The sequence below is a fragment of the Vipera berus genome (genome assembly GCF_964194415.1).
Source record: "Vipera berus genome assembly, chromosome: 1".
NCBI classification, from domain to species: domain Eukaryota; kingdom Metazoa; phylum Chordata; class Lepidosauria; order Squamata; family Viperidae; genus Vipera; species Vipera berus.
Window position 1 is genome coordinate 334,167,994 of NC_138202.1, and position 27,621 is coordinate 334,195,614.

Below are 27,621 nucleotides of genomic sequence, written 5' to 3' on the forward strand. Positions count from 1 at the left end.
GGGAAATGTGCATGTTTGGGTCAAATGCTAAATAACCTTATTAGAAGTAATGATTTGTTTTCAGAGTGATGTCTTGAGTGCCATTATGCTATTGGAATATTTAACTATAATAAGTCAAGAGAGGATGTTGATGCACCATTTTTGTCTGATTCACACATAAACAAAAGAACAAATTTTGTATTGCTGAACACTGAGGACTTGTGTCTTAATGATGAATTCCCAAATCAGCAAAGGCTATACTTGGAGGCTTGTGGGGGAGGGGCTGCCCCGTTAAGAACCGCACACCCTGATTATTAGTTGGTTTTTTACATTTACTACAGATTAGTTCCTTTTTTAAAGTTGTATTGCATAATAAATAAAACATGTACAAATATAGAATATATAAAGGAAATTTCATATCATGTCCCCATTTAATCTACATTTAATTTGTGAAAATGTGATATCAGAGCAAAGACTTGAGAACAGCTTTCCTCACTCCTGTATTGTGTAATCTATTTCGGGAGCTTTGAAAGACTGATACAAATGTGCCAGAGGACCAAATTCATCTTCCTGCAGCGTTTTCAGATATACAGAAACTTAATCCACACAGACAATCCTACTAAATCAGATATTTATATAATTCCATATATAATTCCTCATTTCACCTAGGTAAGTTAGACATTTCAGTGGAAAACACTGCCTCTTTGCAGAGCTTGGCCAGAATCAAGTAAAGTAAGTTGTAATGGAAGCAGGACAAGCCTAAAGAATTAGGGTATGAGTCTTTGAATACTATTATAGCTACAGTTTTAAAAAATGTAAGACAATATGTTTTAAAATAGGAGATGTTCAATGCTGGAGAACAAAAGTCATCATAAGTGAGATGAGGTGGCAGAATTAAATCATTTATTCGTGCTACTAAGGGCCTTGGGTAGGACAGGATGCAAAGCAGACTATACTGCAGGCTATACTGCAGTCCTTGGCCTTATTTCAGAGTCTCTGCTCCATCAATTTGGAAGAGCTCTTTGTTCTTTTGATGTAGCCTGGAAGAAAAAGAAGAGCGTAAATGCCCTGTCACCCCGGTTATGTTTAGTTCAGCCTTGACTCATCAAGAGAAAAGAGAAACGTTGGCCTATCAACTCAAGTCCTAAGATACAAAGGAGCCTATGCCAATATGGAAACAAGCAAAAATCTTGACTAAATTCATGAAAACAACAACTTTTATTATCAATAAAGGAGAAAATTTGTAGCTCAGGGTTGAAATCGTGTGTGTGTGTGTGTGTGTGTGTGTGGTCCTTGGTGCTCTCTGAGCTTGGTGGTTTTCTTGCAGATGTTTTATTACTCAAACTAGGTAGCATCATCGGTGCTAGCTAGTTTGGTTAATGAAATGTCTGCAAGAAAATAGCCAAGTTCAGAGAGCACCAAGGACCCCTCAACTATGATTATGTTTGATTATATTCCTGACTTTAAAAAAAATGATTACACCAAATTTGGGACAGAGAAAAACCTGCAAAACAAAACTAATGACTACTACACAATTAAAGATACAACAAACATTTGAGCTAAGTTAGGTAACTTTTATTATTTTTTCTAAATAATTGAATCATTCTAATCTAGGCAAATTAGAACTGTAGGGGTACAGTGGTTAGAATGCAGCATTGCAGTTCGATCCCGACCCATTCAAGGTTGACTCAGCCTTCCATCCTTCTGAGGTCAATAAAATGAGGACCCAGGTTGTTAGGGGCAATATGTAAACGGCTTAGAGAGGGGCTGTAAAGTACCGTGAAGCGGTATATAAGTCTAAGTGCTATTACTATTATTTAATGAAACATACCAAGCAACTACTTTCTTATCACTGAAGTCTGTAGAATCGGAACTTCCAACATCAAAACTAAGCAAAGCAGATAGTTACAATGTAAATACTGCCACAAGGACAAGTTTCTAGCCCCCTTCACGGGAAAATGAAATGGGCTACATTTCCATAGGAAAATAGTAAATACTTCACAGAATATAACACGTAAACTAAAAATGAAAATGTGACCAATCTATCTTGTACTTACTTGAAAAAAAAGACTCAACTAAAGGATATTATCTGCCAGGATTTTACTGGAACAGATTGCTAATAGCATTTCAGCATTCTAAAGTATTTTATTTTTATACTAAAATAAACAACTCTTCATCAATACTATATGTTTTCTGGGTAGAACAATCTCTGTTACTGTGAGATCCCGCTTCATCTTCCTACCTTAGTGGAATTTATAATGCAGCAACCTCAGAGGAAACACTTTTGCTACCAGATATGGAATAGGTAGACGATGCGGCTGCAATAGGTTGATTCAGATTTTCAGCTGAGGCTGTGATAGAAACAAAGACATCTTGAAGAGGCTTCTCATAGAACAACGCCAAATGAGCTGCTGCCATCTCGCCCACAGAAACTGGTGCATCTTTAGCTGAAGAAAAAAGAGGACAAGGAGTTGCAGTATGAAAATCTTGCATTTATTTCTCTCCAGTTCTATTCTTTCTGTGTGGTAGTTGACTTTTTTTTCCCTATTGAGGTCTTTGAATCCCCACAGTAGAGAAGAAGTTATATACTAAAACAAAATGCATATTTCTAATTGGGTACCCCATAAATAGGAACCTCTAATACCTCTGTAATTTTTGAATTAATTAATTTTTGAATTACACGGCCACTGTAAAAGACTGTAAAAGAAGGAATTCTATTTGTGATATCAAGTAGGAAATTACAGGATGAAATTTGTTGAAAATAAGCTGATTTTTTAAGAATTTGGGACAAGAATTTATCTTGGCAGTTTTGAACTGATAGACATATAGAGACAATAAGTGGGAACTTTAAAAGAATATACTTAGAAACCATTTGACAACCTAAACCATTTTATATTCAAAATTCTAGAAGATATTTATTTATTTATTATTTAGATTTATATACCGCCCTTTCCCGAAGGACTCAGGGCGGTTTACAGGATAAAGAAAAATCAATACAAAAGTTAAAAACAATTAAAAAAGATTAAATCTTTTTAAATCAATTAAACCAGTATGAATATTGGGGGAAATTTCATTACATGGTTGAAATCAATATATGCTTCACAAAGGGTACAAATTATAGTTAATGGGGTATTGACTAAACCCTGTGAAATACAGAAAGGAATAAGGCAAGACTGTAGAGTTTTGCTGATTGGCTCAACTTCTTCCTAGTTAATTGGGTTAAGATGTGCCTCAAGCACCTCCATAAGACTTCCCAAGCCAGAGTCCAACTGAATGAAACCCAGCAACTTTATCCAAGAAGTTGAATAATTCTCATACCACATCTGTCATCCAAAATGGGGGCATTGGCTGGCTATCTGTGGATATGATATTCTTTGCTGCTTTTACTGCCCCAAGTCCCAGAGCTGATCTGTAAACTAGAGAGCCCCAAAGGATCCATAGAGCCAACATACGTGTGATCTGCTCCGATCCAAGTCATCACTTATTCCATCACTTATCTCAGCAAGACCACGTGTCAGAACATCAGGAATAACCTCCAATTCCCACTGAAACCCTAATGGCTCCATCGATTGCCTGGTGTGGGCTGATGGAACAGGCCCCACCTCCTTGCAGGGTTGAGGAGGATCTCTCCATGACAAAGGAGTGATGTTAATAAAGCCCAACAGTACGAGGGTTTATAGGTTTTTAAAAATATAGCACTTTGAACTGCACTCAGAAAGCTAGTGGGGTCCCATGTAGGGCTCATGGCTTGCAGCGGCTCTCGTCAACCAACAAATAGGCTACTGCATTTTCCACTAACTACTGCTTCTGACCTGCTTGTACCTATAAATCACCAAGAACTGAGGTGAACTGAAAGGATTCTTCACTTTAATAATCTGTTCAATTATCAAATACAACCCATTACTTCTCACCTTTACATACAACAGTGACCTTGGTTGGGAGAGCATTTATGTGATTTCCATATATGATCTTTGCTCTAAATGGAAAATTTCCATCTTCTGTTACACGGTAGTTAAATTCCAACTGACTGTACGAGGAATTTCCTTTCATGCATCCTTCAAGAAAAATGGCAAAACGTTCCTGCAAGGAAGAGAATAATGCACATCATATCTAAGATTATCTTTGGAGATTGTTTTCCAGGTGCTCTCTCAGATAAAGCATAGTTTACTAACCAGCAAAGATGGGCGGGGGTTGTGTGTGAAGGCCTTCTGAAATGGAGATTTTTCTGAAATCTTTGTATTATTTTACATCCAAAGTGACTATAAATTTTTTTTAACTATTCCAGGTTTTTAAAACCTTAAAAAGGTTTTTAAAGGTTTGAAGTTTTTAAAGAAATGGACTACAGTTTTAGACATTGGATATTTTTAAGATTTGTGCTCCTTCGGTCCTTTATTATTTGAATTTGATTTGTTCTTTTTTTTGCTATTAGATAGGAAGCTCTCAGATACTTTGTTAAAATTAGGATTAAAAAGGAGAGCTTCTATTCCAACTTGACAAAGGCAGAGAAGCCCCTTCGTTATTGAAACCTAGCTGGGGAATTTTTGAAACTAAAGGATGGAGGTAAACTTCTGCAGCCATTTCTACTTGGTTCTACTGCATATCTACATCAATACACTACTCTTTGTAAAACTACAGACACTGCGTATTGGCACAAGCTATAGTGGTTACCAATACGGGTGGGTGTGGGAGTGAGGAAAATGATTTTGTATGTATCAAATATAATTATGGAAATAATGTAAAGTATGTATGGGAACTGGGAGAGGTAGCCAGGAATTAATGGGAAGCTCTCTACTAGGGACCCAGAAGGTGTGGTGGGGAGAGGGAAGAGAAAAAGTCTCCACACAACTAAAGCTTAAGTTGCTTTCCCCCCCCCCCTTGATTATTAAGGTTCAGTGAAAAGGCCGATTGCAGCCCCTCATTCAGAAGCCCCACCTTTTTTTTTAGCAAGTGGATTCTTTCTTTAAAAAACAAGTTTCGTGTGAAAAAAATATGAAAAACCTTTGGGGTGAGTTATATGCTTACTGTACCTATATAGGCATAACCTCTGTACATGTATTTGTAATTTTTTCCTGATGTTGAACTTGAAAGAAATAGAATAAATCTTGTATGTCTTGTAACCCTATAGTTCTAAGATTAAAATCTATCGCATCCTAATGTTGCCAAATCAAAACTTTTATTCAGTCTTTTGTTTAAGATAATCACCTGGACAACCTGTTTCTGCTGATCACAAGAATCAATTTTATTTTATTCATCTTCTTAGGCTTTGAAGAAGAAAAAAGCAGTAAGTCACACTAAAAGGGATTTTTTTCCCCAAAAAATTTAATGCAGTAGGTTTTCTGGAAAAGAGACTAACTCTCTTGAGATTTGGCATAATCAGAACAAGTTCTGTGGGGTTCTTGGTGCTCTCTGAGCTTGGTGGTTTACTTGCAGATGTGGACTGATGTTAGCTAGGTTGGTAATGAAATGTCTGCAAGAAAACCACCAAGCTTGGACAGCACCAAGGACCGCACAGTTCAACCCTGAGATACAAATATTCTCTTTTATCAGTAGAATAGGTTCTGCCAGAAGTTCTCATACTGCTGGTCATTTGAACAAAAATCTCTCTCTCTCTTTCTCTCTCTATCATCCTTCAGGAGAAGTTTCCATTGTACCAAAACAAGCGGACCAGGATAGGTATACGTTTGTACTCTTGTTACTTCTCTGTCACTTGTAAGTTTTCATCAGGAAGCAACATTTGCAAACTTTCCTGAAGTCTGCACTGCAGGTCTCCTGAATTTTTTGCCTTGTGAGAGGTTTCCTATTTTGGTTTTTGTGTCATTCCTAGATTTTCATTTTTCCCATCTCTTCTCAAAACCAGCTCAATCTTTGGCTTTGCTATTCTCATTTCTATACTAGCCACCTCAGTTCCCAATGTAGTCAGGAATGCGCGTCTAGATCTCTTGTTCCAGGCAGGACAACTTATACCACCCCAGGCAAATGGTTGTCCAGACTTTTTTTTTTGAAAAACTAGAATGTAGTTTTTAGCAAAATATTTCTCAAAATACAAGCATTGTTTTCACTGCATCTTGCTACATTACTGCATTTTTATGTTTATTGCATTTCATGTACGATTTGCTTTTCCTTATCTTTACTTTAACATGTAATTTGAAATACCAACAGAAACACCTGAAGTGTAAGAATAATGTTCTCCTTTCATCTTTTGGCCTAATTGTGAAAGAAGGCACACCCTTAAAAAAAAAAGAAATACATATACTAAAAACCATGTGAATCTAATCTACTATACTATTCATCTTTTTTATAAGGATTGAATTATAGCTACTATTTTAGCATCTAGAGTGGCTCAGGAATTCTGGGAGTTGAAGTCCACGAGTCATAAAAGAGCCAAGGTTGCCTACCCCTGGTCTAGACAGATACTGCGATGCTGAAGTCCACCCAGTGGCCAGTTTACTCACTACAGCTCAAAAATTTACAAAAAGCATACACAGAATCAATCATAGGGCTGGAAGGGATCTTGGATGTCTTCTAGTCCAATCTCTTGCTCAAGGCAGGAAAACTATATCATTCAAGACAAATGGCCGTCCAGTCTTTTCTTGAAAATTTCCAGCAATGGAGAACCCATGACACTATGATTTTCAAAAGGTCTATACAAGGTCAATGCACTATATTTTAAATATTGGGGAGCAGCTATAGCAGTAGTTGTAGTTGGCCATGTCAAGTGCAAAGATGTTTCTTAGGGCAAATAGTTAGAACCAGGATGCTGGCTGTCTTTCATAGTGCCCTAAAGACTGCTTTTTTTAATAGGCACTGGACCAGACTGTTGCATAAACCTGTATGCAAGTATATACTTGGAGTTAATTGTCCCCAGTGCAATGTTTTTATTGATATGTTAATTTGTATTTTGATATTTTAACCCTATGTCAGCCTCTCATCATCATTAAAGGCTAGTAGCTTTAAAAACTGAAGGTATGAATGAATGGGTTCTTAGCTTCCCAGCTTAGTTACTGCTCAATGTTCATATCAATAACAAATAGCAAACCAGTTTTCTGATCAAAATGAACACAAAATGGATATATAGAGGTATATACAGAACTATATATTGATGAAAAACAATTCTATACTTGCAAAAAGGCATCTGCTTCAATACTAGTAGTCCTCGACTTATAATCATTTGTTTAGTGACCATTCAAAATTACAAAGGCACTGAAAAAAGTGACATGACAGTTTTTCACTTCTGACCATTGCAGCATCCCCGTGGTCACGTGATCAAAATTTGGACACTTGGCAACTGGCATACATTTATGGTGGTTGCAGTGTCCTGGGGTCATGTGATGACTTGTCTGACAAGCAAAGTCAATGAGGCGGCCAGATTCAATTAACCACTATGTTAACAACTTAACAAATGCAGTGATTCCCTTCACAACTGTGGCAAGAAAGACTTTTAAAAGGGATAAAACTCACTTAACAACTATCTTGTTTAGCAATGAAAATTTTGGGCTCAGTTGTGCTCATAAGGCGAGGACTACCTATATGTTGCTTTCATCAGAAGAAATGCAAAGAAAAAGGCACAATTTTGTATAAGTGCAAATTGACGTAGAACTGGAAAAAAATAAACTGTAGGTACAAAAATAAGATTAAACAGGTTTGTCTTTCCCTGTATATAACTGAAAACCAAGATACAGCAAGGGAAAATAAATTTGACATCAGAAGTAACTAAGTCTTTTATCTGTGTTACAGTATACTTGATACAGCTATTTAGATAGGCCATATTAAATTTACAATTTAAGTTATTTTATTAATTTTTATATTATTTTTTTCCCAATTGAAATTTTATTTTAGATTATTATAGTAAGGTCCATTAAATGAATCCAACAGAAAATGAGTATTTATGCTACTGATTTGTTAGTTTTAAATGACAGAGCAAAATTATAATTGTTCAAGATTCTAAATTCATAATTCATAAATATGATTTGCTAAGAATCCTTATTTCAGTGATTTAAATTGGCCCCTTTATATATACAAAATCACTGGTTCAAATTAAACCAGCTTATTTGCTTGGGCCTTCAGCCCTTGTCCAGTTTAAAATATGGTCAATACTATCTGATGATTAAAAGTGAGGCAGCCATAATCACATGGCAGAATAAAACTCCAAGACTGTATTAGTTACACCCAGTTCACAGCACCCTCCATGAAACTTCCTTTGAGAAAAGATAAAATAAGGCCATTAGTAAAATGTTCCTTGCTTCATACATGTCCAGGACACCATTTCCCCCCCCACTTACCTGTAATTGGTCTACCTGGAATTTTCTTCTAGCATAAGCGTTCAGATGATCTGAGAGTACAGACAAGAAGCACTTAATGTCTTTCTGCAAATGCTCATGAGCTATTTGCTCCAGAGGTATGAAAACTGGGATTGAATGGTGTTGAATCTGGAGTGGCTTCTGTATAAGGATGTGTAAATAATAGGAATCTAGATAAGTTCCTTCAAAGGCAGTTCTGATGCAAAAGGAGACTCCTTGCTCTGTCAATTTTGCACTTAGGCCTAGAAAAAATGCATTTAAGATCAGAATTTCAAAGCTGGGTTGATAAAGTATTTATTTAGTCTGCTGCTAAATAAAATGTAAAAACCCCATTCAAGTTCAGCATGATTCCTGGCGACAACATACTGTAAACATGCAGCTTTCTTAACAATGTTATGCAAGTGGTTTGCCACTGTGCTCTTTAGAATGATTTTCAACTTCCTAATCTAGTCTACAATCCTAAAATTCCTTGGGAGTTTCCCGTTCAAATTCTAACCCAGTCTCATTGGTAAGCTTCAATGTAAAATTAATTTGATATTGCCATCTGCTCCTATACATCTGTTCCTTAACAAATTTTTATTTATATAATTCTCAGAATGCCTGCTTATTGTTTGCACGTGCACCTTCAAGTCAGTGACTACATGGACAGGTTCAAGCAGTTTTCTTGGCAGTAGTTTTGGAAGTGATTCACAATTGTACACAGCTAAATCCTACAGCTAAGACAGAATAGCTGGTTCAAAGACACCCAAGTGACTTTGCGCCTAAGGCAGGCACCAAACGCACAACCTCCTGGTTTCTGAATCATTACATTGAACTGGCTCTCTCATTACTTCTTGCCTACCCAAAATTCCAGTCCTTACTCATCTTTTTGTATTGATTTGATATACAGCTCTGTTTATTGAAAAGTATATTGCACAAAATTAGTCAGATATATTTTGGGCAGAGATAGAATAACCTAGGACAGTGGCTCCCAACCTTTTCTATAGCCCGCACCCCTAGAACACTTCTGATATATTCTTGCACTCCTTACAAAAGTTCAAAATAATGGCAACAAATTATGCATATACACTATAATTTTGAGAACCCAAGTTTTCACACCCCTTGGAATATCGTCTCACACCCCTGGTTGGGAACCCCTGACCCAGGACCTTAGCCTTATAAGTTCTAAACTAAAGCAGAGAGGAGAAATGGCTAAGATAAACCATATTGACAGGCCACTGATTAGCCTAAGAACAGAATCTTATTAATATGTGACAAGGGTACCTGTCAGATGAAAAACTTCTAGCAGACCCTTGGCATTCTCTATCTTCCACCCTAAGGCCTGTTGGCTTGTTGTTGTAGCCTTAGAAACTTGCAAACTGTTTTTCATAGCATCTTTGCCTAGAGTGAACTACAAAAGAACAGGAGAGTTACAACTCAATGATTACAACTTGTTAGGTCTATATTGCGCAGAAACATCCATCACTTGTACTAAAAGGAGGTTGTTAAGGAAAATGTTCTTAAGAGCCATGTTCTTTCCAATATTTGACATGCTGTGTGCAGGTAAAAAATGTTCTGTACAGTTTTTCCCAAGCCAAATACAAATTCATATACCACAAGACAATTATACAAGTAAATTAATTGTAATTCAATGCTCAATAGGATGAGACATGTTTTCCTGGTCTAAAAAAGGAGAGTCCCAGTGTAATTTCCATTTTATCTGATTAAGGTAACCATTGGACAACTTAAAACTAGAAGCTGTTTGCATTATCTGATTTTCCAGGATTTATCACAAGGGAACATTTTTAATTATAACTACAAGGAGATATCCAGCAATGGCAATAAAATTTAGTAGCAACAAATGTATTATGGATTAACGGGTAATGAATTTAGAGAATATAGCACAAAGTCTACACATTATGACACACTGACTCAGTTACTAGATAACCCAATTTTTGTCTAGTGTGCTACACAACCCAGACCACATGGTTTATTTATGGTTCAATGTACTATGAAAAATGAGAAATATAGTTAATTAAGCAAAATACAATTACTGATAAGGATATCACATTAACACAATATAAAAATTGCAAGTCAGAAACAAGAAACAATGGATTTATATAAGCAATACCTACACCCACCTCTTTTACAGAAGTGAATTAACATGACTGAATTATCAGACTAGAAATATTTAGAAAATTGTTTAATATGTGCTCATTTTCCTTGGAGCTTTACTGTAGATAATTTAAAAGCTATTTTAACTTCTTTAAATTTCAGGTTATATAGTATAAGTTTATCCTTTCAGGCAAAAATTTGTTTAGTAACCCAGCTTCATGATTTACATTGTGCCAGCCCTTAAACAAGAAATCAGCCTATGTTGTCTTTATGTCAACACATACTGCACACTCACCTGTGATCGACAAACATTTAATTTAGTTTTTAACTCATCTCTTTGACGTCTCAGCTCCAGGATCTTCATTTTCATCTTTAATATCTTCTTCTCATGCTCCCTTATTTTCCCTTGTTTCAGTGCTACGTTGTGGGCAGAAGCCTCCAACATTTCCAAATGAGGTAATGTACCTGGAAATAATATATGCAAAAACAAAATTTTAATATAAAAATCATACCCAATTATCTTCACAAACAGAAATAAACTGGCTTAGAGTCATTGACCAAGATGGGTGGCTATAGAAACTGAATAAACAAACTTGTGATCCGAAATCTAGCAGGCAAAAATTATCCTCTTCTCATAAAGTTTTTATAAGATTTATTTAACTCAGTTTATGGAGTTCATTCCCTATTAAATATATTATACATAATTTTGTGTGTGTGTGTGTATATATATATATATATATATATATTAAATATACTAATATATTATCAAAATATTAATATTTTTACAGATTGTCTGAAAACTTCTAAAGTGCATAATTCAAACCAGTAAGCAGATGAATATTGCATAAAATATCTTTCATAAAGTACATTAAAATTATTGAACTTATCATTTGTACACATGCTTTTAATGTTATAATTATAGACATTAGATAGGCAGTACATTAAGACCTAATTATAACTAGATAATTGCTAATTGTTCAGTATTAATTACCAAACTAGAGCATTAGCTTGATTTTCCATTCTGATAAGCAGCACTCTGTACAAAAGCCAGTGAATACTATACAAGGGTCCATTTTACTTCTTTAAACACTTTAAACTAGAACATAGTAGTTACCTGCAGATTACTGCCTGTTAACTTACCATTTGTAGAGGAAATGGCAATTTTGTCCATTTTTTTACTTTCAATTCCCTTTTAAAAAGCCAAAAATAATAATCCTACAAGATTAACTTCCTCAGATTTCTGCAGAATTTTAACACAGAAAGAATGGCTTAATCATGAATGTCAGTGTTGAAAAGTTAAACTCAGGAATAGAATTAATCATTTTCAGGAAAAAAAAAATATCCATGGTTTAAACAGCTTCTTTACTCAGTAGGTACCTACCGGTAGTAATTTTTATAGCATCAACCCACTAGTATAACCACATAAGTCAATTTCCCCACTGCCATCCTAATGCACTGCTTTATAATCCCCACCATCCTTACCCAGAAGAATTAATGGTTGAGAATAACTGGCATTACAGAAGTCAACACCTTCGGAAGCCTGCCTGGCTGTTTCTCATATTTTATACTCGTTTAAATTCTTAGTTTAAGCGCCTCGTTTGAGCAGGCAAAGGAAACCAGGAAGCCTGGAAATTATTTTCGGAACTGTTGTGGCGAATGAATGTATGCTACTCCCACTACCGCTTCGCTTTTTGCTTCTGTGTCTCCTTTTGAAGCTGCCGAGACGACCGGATTAGCCACCCCGGGCTCTGTCTCTCCCTTACGGGTGAGAAATTCAGGAGGCAGACCGGAGCCCCAAATCAGGAGGAAAAGGGGACTCTAGGGGCTCCCGAGGGCAACGGCAGCGATCTTTAGACTCGAGGGGCTCAATCGCTGTTGGAAACGCAGCCAGTTTCACGACTTGCCTGCTAAAAAATTCACTACGGCCACTTCCGCGATTGACCGAGGGTTGGGTTCAAAACTCCCGCCCAGCAACGACACGCCGCCCTCGGAAGTACGTCATCCGGACACTGGGGGCGAGACTTTTCCTTCTTCCCGAAATGACTCGCGAGTGAGTCTACCCCTCGGGCGCTCTACCTCAGCTGACGCCGTACAGCAAGATGGCTAACCCCACTCCTTAAATCAGGGGTCTTCAAACTTGGCCCTTTTATGACTTGTGGACTTCAACTCCCAGAATTCCTCAGCCAGCAAAGCTGGCTGAGGAATTCTGGGAGTTGAAGTCCACAAGTCATAAAAGGGCCAAGTTTGAAGACCCCTGCCTTAAATTATTCTCTTGTACGGAAACGGGCGCCTCCCTTCATTTATCCTTTTCCCAGAGTTCATTTAGGAATTACCTCATTTCCGGCTTGAGGATGGCGGCGGCGGCGGCGCGCTCTTTAGTGCAATACGTGGTACTGAGGGGCGACTTGTCAGGCGAGCCTTTCTCGTGGCCGTTGGGGGCCTCGGTGGCTCAAGCTTGCCACGCGGCCTTGGCCGTGGTCCACGCGTACTACGAGCATCCAGACACCGCGGCTTATCTAGCCCAGGATGGCAGCATGAGGACCGTGGTGCTGGAGGTGAGCATGCCTAACGGTGTTTCTCAACCTTGGCAAGTTGAAGACGGGTGGACTTCAACTCCCAGAATTCCCCAGACCAGCCCTGCAAAAAAAAAAAAAGAGCCTTGGTGGAGCAGTGGGCTAATGCCTCCTTAAGTAACACCAGCTGCCTGCAATTAGTGCAGGTTCGAGTCCCACCAGGCTCAAGGTTGACTCAGCCTTCCATCCTTCCGAGGTAGGTAAAATGAGGACCCAGATTGTTGGGGGCAATTAAGCTGACTTTGTAATAATGCCGCTTGGGGTGTGTGTGAAAGCCCTAACAAGCAGGCATATACATAGAATGAAGGCTACTGCTAAGCTTGTAAGCCGCCCTGAGTCTTTGGAGAAGGGCGGGATATAAATGTAATTTAAAAAAAAGCAAAAACGGGCGGTACCAGTGGTATTGTATTACGTGGCTGCGTTAACCTGTGAATCTGAAAAGCAGTATTTAATAGGTTTCCCATGCGTGATCCTGATTTCTTCAAGTTTTCGCCAAACTGATGTTCCCTATATTTGCTGTTGCTTTTTCCCTATTTCAGCTGGTTGGGAAGGGAAGGGCCTACGTTAGTCTTGAAAGTGCCATGAGGCCGATCGTTTCTGTTTTAGCAGGCGTAAAAGGGTTGCTGCTCCTTTGGAGAGCGATTACTGAAGTTGAAAGGGTTGCTGCCGAGTCAAACCATGGAACTGTTTTTCTAGAATGGGCTTTAACCATAAACCATAAATCCAAATAATAATAATAAACAGGAGTAGCGAGAGCATAAATGGAAATATCTGATTATTGAATAAATACATAGATTTCTGGCCACGATGTTCTGGAATCTAACAGATAAGATTTGGAATTCAACAGATTTTCCCCCCTTATTTTTTGTAAAAAAAAATATTACTTTGCGAATTAGGGGGTTCTAATCGGCAAAACTGCATACAGGAGATTGGACTGGACATTTTGGATCCAAGCCTTTGCATTGTAGCTTTGATTATATCCAAATGGTGGAGGAAAGGAACGGACAGATAAAATCTTGTGTGATGCTATTTTTAATGCATATTCAGCTTCAAGAGCTCCTGAGAGATGGATATGTGTGTATGTGAATAAAACATGTTACCGGTTTCTAAGGCATTAAGATGCAGTGACATCTGTAATTTCTTCCCAATCACAGCACAATATTACGGCATAAAATTCAGTGCATTTGTATGGACTGAATTGTGGTTATTGCCATCTCTAATTATCTTCAAAACAAGAGTTTGTTACAGTTTACTACATAAAGTACAATTGATGCTTTTTGCTGTTTTCAGTTAAGCAGATAATTCTTGGAGTTGTTGGTCATTGTAGCTTTACCAAGACAGGTTACCAGTGAATACTGTAGCAATCTTTGATTCTATATTGCACTGAGATTGTTTTCCTTTGTTTCTTAGGCTCCAGATGAGTGTGCCTTGAGTACATTAGCAGACAGACTGCAACAGAATGGCATTGATCATAAAGTCTGGATAGAACAACCAGAAAACATAGCAACTTGCATTGCGCTCCGTCCCTACCTGAAGGAGCATGTACATCATCATCTAAAGAATTTCAAACTCTTGAAATGATCCTTTTTCTCTCTAGCCATGAGCACAGTTGACCAGATAAAAGTATATTTCACTTGGTTTTTTTCAGTCTCCCTTTGCAATATAATAGGAGCATTGTGAGATGCAAGAATTTACTTCAATCAGAGTATTTCATAAAGATACTAAAAAAATAATGGATTCATATCATTAGGAGGCAAGGCATCTCATGGTACAGCCTAACACAGCTTTCTCAATTTAGGAGGAAACTTTGGGTGCCTTAATATTATTGAAGAGGGGATTCGGGGTATTAAATCACCCAGAATTGCTTTATTGATGAGATGGGTGGCATATAAATTTAATAAGTAAATAATATTTGATTCTTATTCGGATAGATTTAGATTAAGAAATATTTTGGGTAGCAAAATATTCTCATTTATCTGCACTAATACTACTATAGCGGTAGTTCATAGATGCAGAAAGAACCCTTCTGAGCTTTTAGAAAGCTTTTGACAAAATCTCAATAAAAACATAAAAACTCATGAATAAAGAAGATGAGGCCTCTTAGGAGCACTTTGTTACATGTGTTAAGAAAATAGTTTCAATAATTATTTTGAGATCTGCATTTTAAAATTTATTTGCAAATGTGGAGTTAGGGTTGAGCAGTGATAATATCAGGATGATAGAAATGATAAGGAATTTCAAAGAGCTACAAAGAGACATTTCTATGTATAGGTGAATGTTAGGTATGGTTCCATTTAGCAAGGTATGATAATACTGTAGAAGTGTGCTATGCACTGAAGGTGAACAATAGGATATCCAGGATAAGCAGATGAATTCTTTTGCCTGATACATAGTAAAAGTATGAAATTTTCTTTCACAAATTGGTGATGATGGTCTTCAACTCTCGTCTAAAAAGGAATTAGACAAACTCGTGGAGAATCTATTACTATGCTTGCATGACATATTTGATTGTAATTTAATCATAACTGAATTGATTAGATCAACTTTGTGTATTTGCATTGGCCCATAAAACCGGATCTATTCATGCAACACACTAGGCTAGAATGTCACAATTCATTATTCAATCCATTATATAAATGCAGCCAGTGGCCCTGTTCATAACTTTTTTTTTCTGCTGCCAGGATCAGTAGTTACATAAATTTGTAAATATCAGTTGTTGGGAAGCAGCAGGAAAAAAATTATGTTATCCTCTAAGTCTTCCTTGTAGACTTAGTCTTCACTTTGCTATTATGGGAAGAATGCTGATGGATTGGTAAATTTGCAGTCTAATCTGGCTGGTAATGACTCCTGGATACTTGAATGGAAGACACCTATCATATTGAATTGTTCCCATTGACATGTAGGATGGATTTTTACAACTCAATGTATCATAAAGTAGTGAACTACAGTCCTATGTACTTTAAAGCAGAAAAATATTTCTGCAAAAACTAAATAGCATGTAATACATTTAAGACAGTTATTTTGATTTTATACTGTATATCCCAAGTGGATGTATTGAATAATGCACTGTAAAAATTCCATATTGAAATCACGGTCTGTGTTGAAATGTTTTGTTAGCCTCCTGCTGAAGAAGATTATGGGTTTATTATGGCTGTGGTTTGGGGCTGCTTTCATAGCCACTCAGCAGAACCAGGATTGGCTAATCAACGGCTGAAAAACTGTCGATTAGATATGTGTAAACTTGGATGAATTAAACTAAGTGAAGTGATAATGAGTAGTTTCCAGTACTGTGATACTGTGAATGACAATAGACGAGCCAATATATAGCTCCAAAAGAGATGGAATTACATTATATGTAAGAAATCGCTACTTCTTTATGGAAATGCATAAAACCAAGGATGAAAGCTTCCTAAAATGCACGTGGGTCAATATAAAAAGAAAAAAGAATGACATGTCACACGTGTATATTACAGGCCAGACAACCCAGAAGGAAAAAAAATAGATTTAACATTTTCTAAACATTTAACAAATGTATGTAGGAAACAGTAAAAATGGTAAACTTTAACTACCCTGACATCAATTGGGAGACAAAGTCTGACTTAATAGATTCCTGACCAACCTAGCTGACAACTTTGTCATCTAAAAGATAGAGGGAACTAGAAGGTCAGCTATACAGGACCTAATTCTTACTAACAGAAAAGAAATGATAAGAGGGGGTTAAAGTTGCAGGGGGAGAGTGACCATATTGTATTAGAATTCAACATAGTGTAGACATAAGCAAAACAGTCTTAAGACTTTAAAAGAACTGATTTCAACAAACTTAGAGCTTGGGAAGGATTCCATGGATAAAATTTTTAAAAGAAAAACAACTCAAGCTTGGGAAATAATAAAAATAACATGATAAAAGCATCATAAGAGCACAATACCACTGAAAGAAGAAACCAGCACAGTTGCACAAACAACACTCTGGTACATAGAAAGACAAAAATAAAAAATGAAGAGGGACACGACTAAGGGAAAATAACAGCATATAGCCTGAATCTGTAAAGATGAAATCAGGAAAGCTAAGGCTCAGAATGAACTAAGACACAACAAATATCTAAATAAAAAAAAGTTTCAACATATAAAAAATAAGTCAAAAGAAACCATCCAATTGTGGGAGAAGATGGCAAGGAAGTGGCGGGCAGCAGGGATAAAGGAAAGCTGCTTAATTCTTTCTTTGCATCTGTCTTCACAGGAAAAAAATAGCCCAACCTCCCAAAAACAACTCCCAAAGGACAGACTAGGAATTCAGATTAAAATAGGTAAGAAAATGGTAAAAGAACACTTGTCCACTTAGATGAGTTCAAGTCATTAGGACCTGATGGATTACATTCCAGAATTCTGAAGGAGCTGGTAGACATTATCTTGGAACCATTGAACTATATCTTTCAAAGATCCTGGAGCACTGGGGAACTACCAGAGGACTGGAAAAGAGCTGATGTAGTTCCCATCTTCAAAAGAAAAACCCGATCCAGGAAACCACAGACCAATTAGCCTGACATCAATACCTAGGATGATCCTGGAAAAGATAATCAAGCAACAGATCTGTGAATACCTAGAAGCAAGTCAAAATTGTAACCAGAAGCCAACATAGGTTTGTCAAAAACAGATCATGCTGCGACTAAGTGGACCAGTGAAAGGCTGTGGACATAGTATACTTGGATTCCAATAAGGCATTTGACAAAGTAAATCACAGCCTACTTCTTGGTAAGCTAGCAAAATGTGGGATAGACAGCATCACCACCAGATGAATCCATAACCGGCTGACAAACTGCACTCAAACTGTAGTCTTATAACGAAACTATATGTACATGGAGGGAAGTAAGCAGGATACCCCAAATTTCTCTCTTAAGCTCAGTACTCTTCAATATCTTCATAAATGATTTAGATGAGGGAATAAAAGAGGAATTATCAAATTTGCAGATGACAGCAAGTTGGCAGGAATAGACAACACCCAGAAGATAGGCTCAAGATCCAGATGGATCTCGACAGCCACACAGTTCTATCTAACAAAATGAAATTTTGTGGGTGTGGCAGCAGCCAAAAAAGCCAATGCAATCCCAGGCTGCTTTAACAGAGGGATAGAATTAGATCACGTGAAGTGTTAGTACTGCTATATAAGGCCTTGGTAAGACCACACTTGGAATCCTGCATCCAATTTTGGTTAAAAAAAATGTTGATGCCCCCAAAAGAGTGCAGAAAAAAAGCAACAAAGATGATCAGAGGTCTGGAGACTAAAAGATATGAAAAACGATGGCAGGAATTGGATATGTCTAGTTTAGTGAAAAGGATAAGGGGTGACATGATAGCAATGCTTGGAAACTAATCAAGGAGAGAAGCAGTCTAGAACTAAAGTTTCCTGACAGTGAGAACAATTAACCACTGGAACAGCTTGCCTTCAGAAGTTCTGAGTGCTGAATCACTGGACCCTTGTAAAAAGAAACTGGACAGCCATTTGTCTGAAATGGTATATGGTCTCTTGCTTGAGTGGAGGGTTGAATTAGAAGACTTCCAAGGGCCCTTCTAACTGTTAGTCTGTTAAATTGGCATGGTTGGAACCATAATTCCTAAAGAATAGATCAGAAAGGCCCAGCTAGTTATTAGCCTCTTCCAGTTGGGATACATGGAAGTTTACAAAAAAAAAAAGAAAAGAAAAGCTAAGTCTCTTTCAATTTGCATAAATGCAACATGGTCAGCATATAAATTTAATAAATAAAATAAAATAAGCTTGAGTTCTCCCAGTTACAATATACAGTTATGTTTAATCAATCAGAATAGACCTGGAAGGGACCTTGGAGGTCTTCTAGTCCAATCCTCTGCTCAAGCAGAGGTCCTATACCATTTCAGACAAGTGGCTGTCCAGTTTCTTCTTAAACCTCCGGAGATGAAGCATCCACAACTTCCGAAGGCAAGCTGCTCCACTGGATAATTGTTCTATTCAGGGCTTTTTTTGTCATAGAACGCCCAGAACTGAGTTCCGGCACCTTTTTTGGATGGAACCTTGTAGGGTAGGCAAGGCGGGTTGTATGACGTGTGTGAGTTCCAGCACTTTTTTTTTTTTTTTTTACAAAAAAAGCACTGGTTCTATTAGAAAGTTTCTCCTTAGTTCTAGGTTGCTTCTCTTCTTGATTGGTTTCCACCCATTGTTTCTTGTCTTGCCTTCAGGTGCTTTGGAAAATAAGTTGACCCCCTCTTCTTTGTTGCAGCCCCTCAAACACTGGAATACTGCTATCATGTCACTCCTAGTCCTTCTTTTCTTTAGACTAGCCATACCTAATTCCTGCAACTGTTCTTTGTATGTTTTAGTCTTCAGTCTTTTAATCATCTTAGCTGCTCTTCTCTGCACTATTTCCACAGTCTCAACATCTTTTCTGTAATGTAATGACCAAAACTGGATGCACTATTCCAGGTGTGGTCTTACTAAGGTTTTATAAAGCAGTACTAATACCTCACGTGATTTTGATTCTATGCCCCTGTTTATACAACCAAGGACTGTTGCTACTTTTTGAGATTTTTTTTCCAGTCTTTCAATTTCTTGATATTCTATCCAAGTACTAACTAGACCTAATCTTGCTTGACGTTTTAAAGATCAGTCAAGATTTGGCTAGGTGCTGTACAGTGCTACAGTATTGAGGCATGTTCATTAGAATAAATATATTTAATCCTTTCTTGATAGTTCATCGATGCTGGTTGATTTCTGTAAAACCAAACCCTTGCATGGTTAGAGTGGCAAGACAGAATGTTGGATTTTGGTATTTAGTTCAGGTCTGAGCAGTGAACACACTCCTAGTTTTTATTTTTTTTAAATCCGCATGGGTACAAGTAAGAGAAAATCTGAACTTTAGAATGCCACCATCTAGGGCAGATCTATGCATCTTAGAGGTGCCTTGAACTATTGTTAGTCACCTGCTGAGCAAGCTGTCTTTTATTATCATCCCCTTCCTCTCATGATCCTGTGTCTCTTCCAGACTGTTAAAAATGTAAGTCCACACCTTTTGTAAGCAATAATGCAACATCAGCCATTAGGTTTGTCTCTTTGTGTTTTAAACTCTTGCAAATTCATTTAACAAAAGCTACACAGTTTTATTTTCACACATCAACAAAATTTCAGAAAGAGAGAAAAGAAAGAAATCCCCCATCCCTTCCAAAAGCAATGCTATTTAAGAGCAATCCCCAACTAAAAAGAGAAAGAAACCAATTTATACAAGAAGTCTGAGCTATTTACATTAAAAGGCCTGAGGGGGGGGAAAGTATTAACTTGTCTCCCATTCCACAGAGAAGCGCCTTTTTATTGTAATCATAATCCGTATTATTTTAAATAGTTTTATGCTACCTTGGCTGTTAAACAGAATCAAAAACAAGTGCTGACTGCTCAATTTGAATCACTATTTTTTTTAAAAAAAATCTACAATAGTGGCCAGAACTACACCTTGAATTTCTGCTGCACTGCCTCCATTTCATTTTTGACAAGAATTGTCTCTCTTACAAATCCCACGGAAATGGGTGGGATGCACTTGGTGCATTGCTTTCAGAGCCACTTCCTCCTCTCCCCCTAAAAATAATTGCAATTATCCCCCAAATGGATTTACATGTTTTATTTTTAACAATTATATTAGTTTTCATAGGAACTCTCACTCGATCTGTTGTTCATATACTACAAAGGCCTCTTTGTCACTAAGGAGGCTGTCTACCAGCATAAAACATGAAAAAAAAACAGTGGGGCAAAATATTTATTATTAATATTATTAATATTATTTTTCTTTAAAACTGACAAACTCACAATTGCTAAGAAAAGCTGACTGCACAAACGAATTGGGGGCAAGCAGTGAGCAAGGGCGTACATGTTTAAGAACAGCTAAGGAACATCCCTTCCCAAAAAAGAGATGAGCGTGCACAATTATTTGCCCATTCCTGCTTTACTGAAGATGCAAATCAGTGACAGATCCAGCTGAAACTGAGACTTCAACCCCTTCTCCTCCTCCTCCACCTCACAGCAACATGCCTTCCGTTTTGCTCTCCCACCCCCACCCTCAACCCCACTAGTAATGTCCTTCTGGGATAAGAAGCCAGCAACTGATTATAAAAATAAGGATAATCTGTAAAATTTGGCTCAATGGTTCTGTCTTCTCACTTTGCTGAAATCCATCATTGTTTAAAAAAACCAAAAGGGGAGGAGGGTTTTTCCCCACCCCCTGCTCCATATACTACAAGAGCTGAAGAATGGCTGCACGTTTTTGAGATACCAAAAATCTCAGAAAAATATATAATATACATATATATTTATATATATATATTTATATATCTGTATGTCATTATTTAAATTTCACATTCCTTTGAAAAGCAGGTTATTCAGTCAGTAGCTGCTGAAGAAGACTTTTCTGCTGGGCTTGGGGGGTCTGAGAGGCTGTGCTGCCTTTCTGTGCATCCACGGAGCCAGGCTGGTTCAGGTAAGGGTCTCCGCCCACCAAGTTGACCGTACACTGCACATCAGCAAACACCTGGACCTGCTGGACCTGCCAGGATGCAAAAGAAACAGTTAGCCAAGCGTGGGAAAAGGCCCCAGGGCAGATGGACTGGGTACTACGGTGAAGTGGAAACTCACTAGAGAATTCCTCTAGTCTGTAGTCACCACAGAGAAAGGCTCTTCTGTCTTCTTGCCCTACAAAAAGAAAACCGCTGCACTCATTTGGATCAGAGCTAGGTAAAAAATTCACATCTTCTTGCATTCAAGACAAGATGGGCTACCCTGGAGGTTCCAAGGTTCTTGGTCGTGGGGGGGGAAAAGGAGGACAACATGGGGACAAGACGACTAAGTTTGGTCTAGTGCAGCGGTAGGCAACCTCGGCTCTTTTATGACTCATGGACATAGCTGGCTCAGGAATTCTGGGAGTTGAAGTCCATGAGTCATAAAAGAGCCGAGGTTGCCTACCCCTGGTCTAGTGGTTAAGGCATCAGGCTAGAAATCAGGAGACTGAATTCTAACCAGCCTTAAGACAGGAAAGCTGGCTGGGTGACTTTGGACCAGACACTTTCGCTTAGCCCAATTCATCTCACATTGGTGGTTGTGGGGAAAATAGGAGGAGGAAAGAGTAGTAGATATGTTTGCCACTTTGAGTGATTTATAAAAATAATAAAAGGCAGGATAAAATAACTACACAATAATAAAAGCTACACAAAGATTATGAATGTATGCATGCAGAGCCCAAGAATTGGCAACTAATATTAGGAATCCTAAATAGGTAGTATGGGGAAATAGGGGAGGGTATGAAATTAAAAGAAATTAACTCAAGAGTGCGGTAACATTTAAAAATAAAATTTCATAATTTAAATCTGCTTTAACAGTGGCCCCCAACCTATTGGGCACCAGGGACCGGTTCTGTGAAGAGAAGTTTTTTTCTGCGGACTGGAGGGGGACATGGTTTCATATGCTGCCTCATCCCACAGATAGGGCTTTGTTTGTTTGCGTGGTCCAGTTTCTGGCCTGGTGCCGGTCCATGGAGACTGCGGGTTGGGGACCCCTGTGCTAGCAAGCTCTTACTTCAGATGTGTAAATTGTGCAAGTCCTGGAAACTGTATACATGGGTATAAGCATATTCTTAGCATGCATTTAGCATGGAGTACAAAATGTTTCAATTAAAGTACATTAATAAACTTTATAAGAGACCTAGAAAGTAGCCAATATATTTATATTCAGACTAATCTACCTAATAAGCCTATACCTGAAACTTAGTTCAGAATACAAGAGGAACATTTATTTATCACTAAGCTTGCCTATACACACAAACCTATGCAAATTTGTTTTCACAGGCTGTCCATTTAACAATTTCCCTATGAAAAAAACCTACAAATATTGACTGTCTCCAAAATAAACTTAATTTTTAAATAGATATGCTTTCTATTGAATTTTTATTGCAAACCACTTCAAGAAGTTGAATAGGAAGCAGTTTACATACATTTTGGGTAAATCAGGGTATACGTTGCCACTGTACGCATGTCATTTCTGTTCCAAAATCAGTGTGAACATCCACATTGTTGAAATTCTGTTTTCACTGCATGAAAACATTAAAGGCTAAAAACTGACACCTATTTTAAAAATTAGCATTTGCAGCTGGAGTGAAGCACAGACCATCTGCTTAGGATACAACCTACCCATCCAATTGCAAGTGGGGACGCGGCAATGAACCCTCCCAAGGTGCCAGTGACAGGAGGTTAGAGCAGATCTTCTTGGGTGCATCCATTCCATTATGGAACGGCTTGCAAATCCATTATGGATGGCATAAAATCCATTTTGGGATTTTATGATATGATTTGTGGGATTATTGTTTTACTGTTTATACAGTAGAGTATCCTCTTCCTCTCAAGACCCTTGAAAGCCTCTCAGTCTTTAATAAAAAAAATCTTCCCAACTAATGCTAATTCCCATCTCTTTTAACAGCAGACCATTTTGATAGAGCATCAATTTAGGAATGATTATATTTTAAATAGTACTGATAAAAGTAACGAGCAGCAATGGGTGGAAGCTCATTTGAGGGAGATCCAACCTGGGAGTAAGGAGGAATTTTCTGACAGCGAGAATGATGAATCAATGGAACAGCTTGCTCTCAGAATTGTGGCTATTCCATTGCTGGAAGTTTTTAAGAAAAGATTGGACAACCATTTGTCTGCGGTAGCATAAGAACTCCTGCCTCGGGCAGTGGGTTTGACTAAAAGACCTCCAAGGTCCCCACCAGCCCTATGATTCAATAATTCTAAGTATTTTTCGGTTTATGGGTGTGCCTGAATATGAAGCCTGCAAAATTTGGAGTATTGCTAGGGTGACTTCTCTGATCTCAGTCCTGGTCATAAATCTCATAGACCCACATATCTATGCAAGTATTATTCCAGGTTGAGACTCTGGCAAAAAGTTGTCTGGTAAAGCTAGTCAAAAAACAAAAAAACCTTTGGGGTCATCCATGGAAGTATCAAGCAGATGAATGAAGGAGTTATTATAGTACTTGCAGTTATCACATGGCATTACGCTTTGACACCCTACCCATTCGCTACAGATGGGCTTAGACAGCACTGATTCTTTGCATATAGAGTAAACAGGTAATATAATAAACATCAAGATTCAAATTTACCATTTTTCATCCATTATTGAAATAGAGAACAGTTTCATAGACTTGGAAGTAGCTTTTCTAATTTGAAAGGGGGTCTTCGCTTTCCTTAAGCTTTAGTGAAGAATCTCCATGTGTTTGGAACAGTGATATGCTAAGGTATTGGCTAGATTCATAGAATGTGCTATATACCAAAATCAAATTAACTTTTATTATGTTACAATTAGTATATGAACCCAAACACTGATTATAAAATAGCATGTTTGTATGCTGTGGGAAAATGAGATTTTGTCATTTGTTGTGCAATCTGTACACGTCTGTTATTTAATTCTAGGTAAAATGAACAAACATCTTTAAATATTGAATTCTTGAAAGGACTTCAAACTGCATATAAAACTAGTATCTTAATGAATGCTTCAGACAATCATGATGAAGGACTGATTAGTTCAGCAGATTGTGTTGAATCTTGTTAGGTAATCTGATAACCATTGCTTACACCAGCTTTTTCCAACCTGGTGTCATATCTTCTAATTATAATTTCCAACAACAGGGAGCTATCAAGCTAAGAAAGACTGTCTTACATTGTTTTTAAGCCACAAAAGAACTCTGAAAAATCCTTTTGTTAAAAATCCCACACAAAAAAATGGCAGTTGGATCAATTCCATGAAAAAAAAATGTTTAAAATATTTGGATTATTAATTCATTTAAAATATGAAGGCAAGGATTGGGTTTAAAATAGTCAATTTAAATTAGAATATGACTTCTAATAAATTAGCATTCAAGGCTCTCATTCCATTTTATATCTGACATTTTGGCCCCTTTTTTTATGAAGCAGCAGCTAGATTTTTTTAGGTTCATATCAGTTTGGTTGTTGTTCTAAAACTACTTTCTCTGTTCTGATAGGTAATGATGCTGAAAGAAAGCCAAGAAAGAAAGCCTGTTTGGAGACATAAAATGTAGTTCTTGTTTTCCTTTCCGTCAAATGTAGGTGATATTGTGGAAATGGTGAAATGGTAATTTGGGATTCATAATAGCCTATATCAGTGGTGGCATACCTATGGCACGCGTGCCAGAGGGGGCAGTAAGAGACCTCTCTGTGGACATGCGTGCCATCGCCCCAGCACAGAGTTCACTGCATTTCCATGGCTCCCATAGGCGCTCAAACACCTTTTATCTGAACAGAGATCTTGGAGAGATGGGGAACTCCATCTGTGTGCAAATGTAATGCTTGAAAACGCAGCAAATTTGCTTCGTTTTGAACCACCCCATTTGCTCACAGAGGGGGAATCCAATTTCCCCAAGGCCTCCCTTTGGATAAGAAGTTTATTAGCAGCAGTGGCTTGGGTGACATCAGTGAGGAAGAAGTTGGTGCTCACGTACCTGGAAATAAGCGGGAGTGAGAGAGCCCAGCAGGTATTGGATGCTTCATTTTTAAAAATCTTATGTTTTTGTAGACACCCAGAAATGAGTACAGCAAAAAAAATGCAAAAACAGATAGTGGAAGATCATTCCAAGAGGCCTGGACAGAGTCATTTGGAGTGACTGAATGCAATGGGAAAGCATTATGTATTCTGTGTAATGAAAGTGTTGAGTGTCGCACATCAAGTGTCAGACAGCACTTTGACACCAAAGTATTGCCAAATTTGGTGAAAATGAAAGGAAAGAGTTTCTTGAAGGGAAATTGAGAAAATATCATTCCCAGTATCTTAGTTTTTGCAACTATCTTTCCAGAACAAATCATCTGACAGCTGCCAGTTTTCAAATTTCACTGTGCCTAGCAAAACATGGTAAGCCCCTCTCTGATGGGGATATTATCAAAACGGCCATGTTGTCTGGGAGTAATTCTCTTTTTTCATGATTTCCCAAACAAGAATAAAATTATTCAACGCATCTCTGAGATGCCACTTAGCAGAAATACTGTTAAAGATCATATCCAGCGCATGGCAAGTGATGTTAGCAGCTCACCACTGACTTACAAAAGGCAGCCTGTTACTCCATGTGCTTGGATGAAAGCACAGATATAAATAATCATGCAAGGCTAGCAGTAATTTTGCATTATGCTATTGGTAACATCATGAGAGAAGAGCTGGTGAAACTGGTGTCTTTGCTTGAAAGAACACAAGGGATAGATATCTACAATGCTGTGATGGAGGCTTTTTTGTCACAAGACATAAGACCAGAAAAAGTGGTTTCAATTACTAGTGTTGGGGCACCTTCTATAGTGGGGGCAACATCTGGTTTCATACAGTTCTTTGTTAAAGAAACAAAACATCAATACATCAAGAAGCTCTTTGTGCCAGGGAAAGCAGCAACAAATTTTGACGATGTCCTTAAAGATGTCACAAAAATGGTGAATTACATCATGGCTAGTGCTCTGAATTTTTGACAGTTTCAAGCACTTCTTGAGGAGGTTCAGTCACAGTATAATTGTTTACTTATGTACAATAATGTCCCGTGGCTGAGCAGAGGATGAGTCCTGGAGAGATTTGTAGCCTTCTTGGATGAAATTAGGCTGTTTATGAATGAAAAAGGGCAGGAATGTCCACAGCTCACTGATATGGCCTGCCTTACCAACCTCATGTTTTTTACAGATTTTACACTACACTTCAATATACTGAACAAACAACTACAAGGTGTAGGTAAAACAGCAGAAAGGATGTTTCAAAGTGGGCAGCTAAAATATTTTCCAAATCTAAAAATGCATTTAGGAAATTCTACAACATTTGCAGACAATCCTACAAGCCTCAGGAAATCTACAAGGAATTTTCTAGCATTGTAGCAGCTGCAAAGGTGAATTTTAGTAACAGATTTTTACAGTTCCATAAGATGGAGACCACCCTTGATCTTTCCTGCTTACACTGGTTAGATTTAGGAAATCTAGAAATGGAGCCATTGGAATTTCAAGAAAGCTCTGTATGGAAAAATAAATTCTATAACCTGCGTGAAACACTTGAGAAGATAGAAGGGATGACAAAGCACAGCACAGTTAGTTCTGAAAATGAAATTCTTAAAGTGTGGAATTCTCTGCCAAATAATTTTAAGTCAATGAAAACACTTGGGATTGCTTTCCTTACTTTGTTTGGATCATCTTATGCTTGTGAGCAGCTGTTTTCAGCTTTGAATTATATCAAATCTGACACCAGAAACAGACTAACAGATGACCTGAGTGCTGCATGTGTTGCTCTCAATTATTTAATTTCTTTTTAATATTTGTAACTTTGTATTTCATTCTTGCCCTGTGAACCGCCCTGAGTCCTCAGGGAGAAGGGCGGTATAGAAATATTATTAAATTAAATTAAATTAAATAAAGTATGAGCCAAGATTAGACAAATTATCAGCATGCATACAACAGCAAGAATCATATTAATTGTTCAAAAGCATGCCAAATGCAAACTTTTACCTTTCAATAAAAAGTTGTTTGTATCATTGAAAGCTCTGTTATTGTGTTTTTCTTTTAAGACAGAAGATGTTAATGTATGAGTTGTTTTTTTCTAAACTAAAACCTCAATATTCAGGTTAAATTGCTGTGTTGGCACTTTG

General features: G+C 37.6%; 4 protein-coding genes across 10 annotated transcripts in view; 2 read left to right on the forward strand and 2 right to left on the reverse strand.

Moving 5' to 3' along the window:
- Window positions 1-11,201, forward strand: part of ADCY3 (adenylate cyclase 3) — a 97,710-nt gene extending 86,509 nt beyond the window's left edge. Inside the window, exons 20-21 of one of the 2 annotated variants that reach the window (XM_081326993.1) lie at window positions 10,786-10,826; window positions 11,159-11,201. In XM_081326993.1, coding sequence (XP_081183119.1) covers window positions 10,786-10,826; window positions 11,159-11,167 — 50 coding nt within the window. In that variant the 3' untranslated portion in view covers window positions 11,168-11,201. Of the gene's footprint in view, window positions 1-5,612; window positions 5,762-10,785; window positions 10,827-11,158 lie in introns of those variants that run through there. The other variant, XM_081326992.1, reaches the window with a different exon arrangement.
- CENPO (centromere protein O) lies at window positions 411-11,964 on the reverse strand. 2 transcript variants are annotated; one of them, XM_081327035.1, is made up of 7 exons: window positions 11,853-11,964; window positions 10,666-10,835; window positions 9,540-9,666; window positions 8,259-8,518; window positions 3,891-4,059; window positions 2,222-2,426; window positions 411-1,019 (listed from the first exon to the last, which is right to left on the reverse strand). In XM_081327035.1, exons 2-6 carry the CDS (start codon window positions 10,813-10,815, stop codon window positions 2,233-2,235), a joined length of 900 nt encoding a protein of 299 aa, XP_081183161.1. In that variant the 5' UTR covers window positions 10,816-10,835; window positions 11,853-11,964; the 3' UTR covers window positions 411-1,019; window positions 2,222-2,232. The 2 variants fall into 2 exon arrangements, with proteins under 2 accessions (XP_081183161.1, XP_081183160.1); XM_081327034.1 differs by having other exon boundaries at window positions 11,511-11,877.
- A 627-nt stretch (window positions 11,965-12,591) lies between these two features.
- PTRHD1 (peptidyl-tRNA hydrolase domain containing 1) lies at window positions 12,592-16,035 on the forward strand. The gene is made up of 2 exons (XM_081312767.1): window positions 12,592-12,925; window positions 14,354-16,035. The coding sequence occupies exons 1-2, from the start codon at window positions 12,722-12,724 to the stop codon at window positions 14,522-14,524; spliced, it is 375 nt and encodes a 124-aa protein (XP_081168893.1). The 5' UTR covers window positions 12,592-12,721; the 3' UTR covers window positions 14,525-16,035.
- Window positions 16,036-19,838: 3,803 nt separating this feature from the next.
- Window positions 19,839-27,621, reverse strand: part of NCOA1 (nuclear receptor coactivator 1) — a 308,570-nt gene continuing 300,787 nt past the window's right edge. For 3 of the 5 annotated variants that reach the window (XM_081326949.1, XM_081326951.1, XM_081326950.1), the window contains one exon: window positions 19,842-21,498. In XM_081326949.1, the coding sequence (XP_081183075.1) occupies window positions 21,331-21,498 (168 nt within the window). In that variant the 3' untranslated portion in view covers window positions 19,842-21,330. Of the gene's footprint in view, window positions 21,499-21,587; window positions 21,645-27,621 lie in introns of all 5 variants that reach the window. The other 2 variants (XM_081326952.1, XM_081326953.1) reach the window with 2 other exon arrangements.

What these genes read in the sequence shown, in the direction of transcription:
- PTRHD1 (XM_081312767.1), top strand. Translation starts at nt 12,722, where the DNA reads ATGGCGGCGGCGGCGGCGCGCTCTTTAGTGCAATACGTGGTACTGAGG. An exon ending in TGAGGACCGTGGTGCTGGAG is followed by an intron (nt 12,926 to 14,353) that starts GTGAGCATGCCT and finishes TTTGTTTCTTAG; the next exon opens with GCTCCAGATGAGTGTGCCTT.
- CENPO (XM_081327034.1), bottom strand. Translation starts at nt 11,541, where the DNA reads ATGGACAAAATTGCCATTTCCTCTACAAATG. An exon ending in TGCCATTTCCTCTACAAATG is followed by an intron (nt 10,836 to 11,510) that starts GTAAGTTAACAG and finishes TATTATTTCCAG; the next exon opens with GTACATTACCTCATTTGGAA. An exon ending in GGTCACTGTTGTATGTAAAG is followed by an intron (nt 2,427 to 3,890) that starts GTGAGAAGTAAT and finishes TTTTTTCTTCAG; the next exon opens with CTAAAGATGCACCAGTTTCT.